This window comes from Myotis brandtii, unplaced genomic scaffold (assembly GCF_000412655.1).
Source record: "Myotis brandtii unplaced genomic scaffold, ASM41265v1 scaffold731, whole genome shotgun sequence".
In the NCBI taxonomy this organism is placed as follows: Eukaryota; Metazoa; Chordata; class Mammalia; order Chiroptera; family Vespertilionidae; genus Myotis; species Myotis brandtii.
Window position 1 is genome coordinate 323,553 of NW_005370895.1, and position 1,721 is coordinate 325,273.

The window sequence follows — 1,721 nt, forward strand, 5'->3', positions numbered from 1 at the left end:
CTGCCTGTAACCAGCATGGAGCTGGGAGGCTGAGGGAAGTTGCCTGCTTCAGTGGGAGACCTAGTCTCTGGCATTTAAATCACCTATTTCTCAAGGTCAAGGCTGACGGGACAGAGGATAGAGGTCAGAGAGACGTGGGGGTTAGTGCCCCATCATGACAACATGATCAGTGGCTTGAAATTTGCTGTTTTCTATAAAGTAAGCCCCAAGTGCTTTAGTCGAGTTGGCTAACGGTTATATATTGAAAACGAGAGGACAGACCTTGAAATATTAGCAGGGTTATCCCTGAGGCTATGGGGGATTTGTTTATTTTTCTTTATTTTCTACATTATCTACAATAAATCCTTTTATAGAAAGGAAATAAATATTTTTAAAATTGGAAAGGGTTCAAAGCCAGCTAATAGGAAAAAGACCCCGTGCTAGGATGTAACATTTCCACTCAAGAGGCTACCAGGTCCTGCCCCTGGGATTCGGATTCCAGTAAGTGGGGCCTGCGGGGAGCTGTCTACAGTGGCCTCAGTCTGCCTGGGCCCAGGAGTCGATATTGGGCTTGAACCATGGCTCTGGCTGGGGCTCTGGGGGGTACGTGGGCTCCTGGGTTCTTTCCTTACTTCTTGCCCAGCTGGATTCACTCCTGCTTGCGAAAAGCTGACAAAAACAAGGATAACAAGATGAGCTTCAAGGAACTGCAGAACTTCCTGAAGGAGCTCAACATCCAGGTGGACGACAGCTATGCCCGGAAGATCTTCAGGGTGAGGCAGCAGGGAGCCCTGGCCGTAGGGTCCTTGGCCCTGGGCCTGGGCCAGCGCTGAGCCTGCCCACGGGGCTGTCCTGGCTTTGCAGGAATGTGACCGCTCCCAGACAGACTCCTTGGAGGACGAGGAGATTGAGGCCTTCTACAAGATGCTGACCCAGCGGAAGGAGATCGACCGCACCTTCGAGGAGGCTGCCGGCTCGGGGCAGACCCTGTCCGTGGACCAGTTAGTGACCTTCCTGCAGCACCAGCAGCGGGAGGAGGCCGCCGGGCCTGCCCTGGCCCTCTCCCTCATTGAGCGCTACGAGCCCAACGAGACTGGTGAGGGCCACACTGGGCTGGGAGACCCCTGGGGACACTGCAGCCCCAAATAGGGAGCTGCAGGAACCGGGGTGCCTCAGGACCCGGCCGGTATTTGCCGGCCCATCAAAGCAGGCAGATGGCAGACAGGGCTCGAGCATCACTACCTGCCTCAGTTCCTCCTTCAGGGGGTTTTGAGGACCCCTCTCCCAGGAGAGAGGAGAGGAGACTGGGCAAGCAAACACTGTCCCTGCTTCCCTCTTGATGCCCATCCTGGGCCCACCTTTGAGACCCGGCCCTGTCTTGGAGGGGGCTCCGGGGCGCAGGCACAGGGCCGGAGGAGGTGAAGTCCTGTCCTCAAGGCCTCCCAGTGTCGGGGACAGAACAGGAGAAGACAGGGCCCCGGAGGTGGCTGCGGGTGGAGGGCTCTGACGGGTCCCCGCCTCCCCCCCAGCCAAGGCACAGCGGCAGATGACCAAGGACGGCTTCCTCATGTACCTGCTCTCGGCCGACGGCAGCGCCTTCAACCTGGCGCACCGGCGGGTCTACCAGGACATGGGCCAGCCGCTCAGCCACTACCTGGTGTCCTCCTCGCACAACACCTACCTGCTGGAAGACCAGCTCACCGGGCCCAGCAGCACCGAAGCCTACATCCGGTGCGGCATCC

The 1,721-nt window shown here is 58.1% G+C and overlaps 1 protein-coding gene across 1 annotated transcript in view; it reads left to right on the forward strand.

The window, feature by feature from the left end:
• PLCD1 (phospholipase C, delta 1) overlaps positions 1 to 1,721 on the forward strand; it is a 13,037-nt gene that overhangs the window by 8,255 nt on the left and 3,061 nt on the right. Inside the window, exons 4-6 of the mRNA XM_005882630.2 lie at positions 623 to 752; positions 844 to 1,075; positions 1,509 to 1,710. Of these exons, the coding sequence (XP_005882692.1) occupies positions 623 to 752; positions 844 to 1,075; positions 1,509 to 1,710 (564 nt within the window). The remainder of the gene's footprint in view (positions 1 to 622; positions 753 to 843; positions 1,076 to 1,508; positions 1,711 to 1,721) is intronic.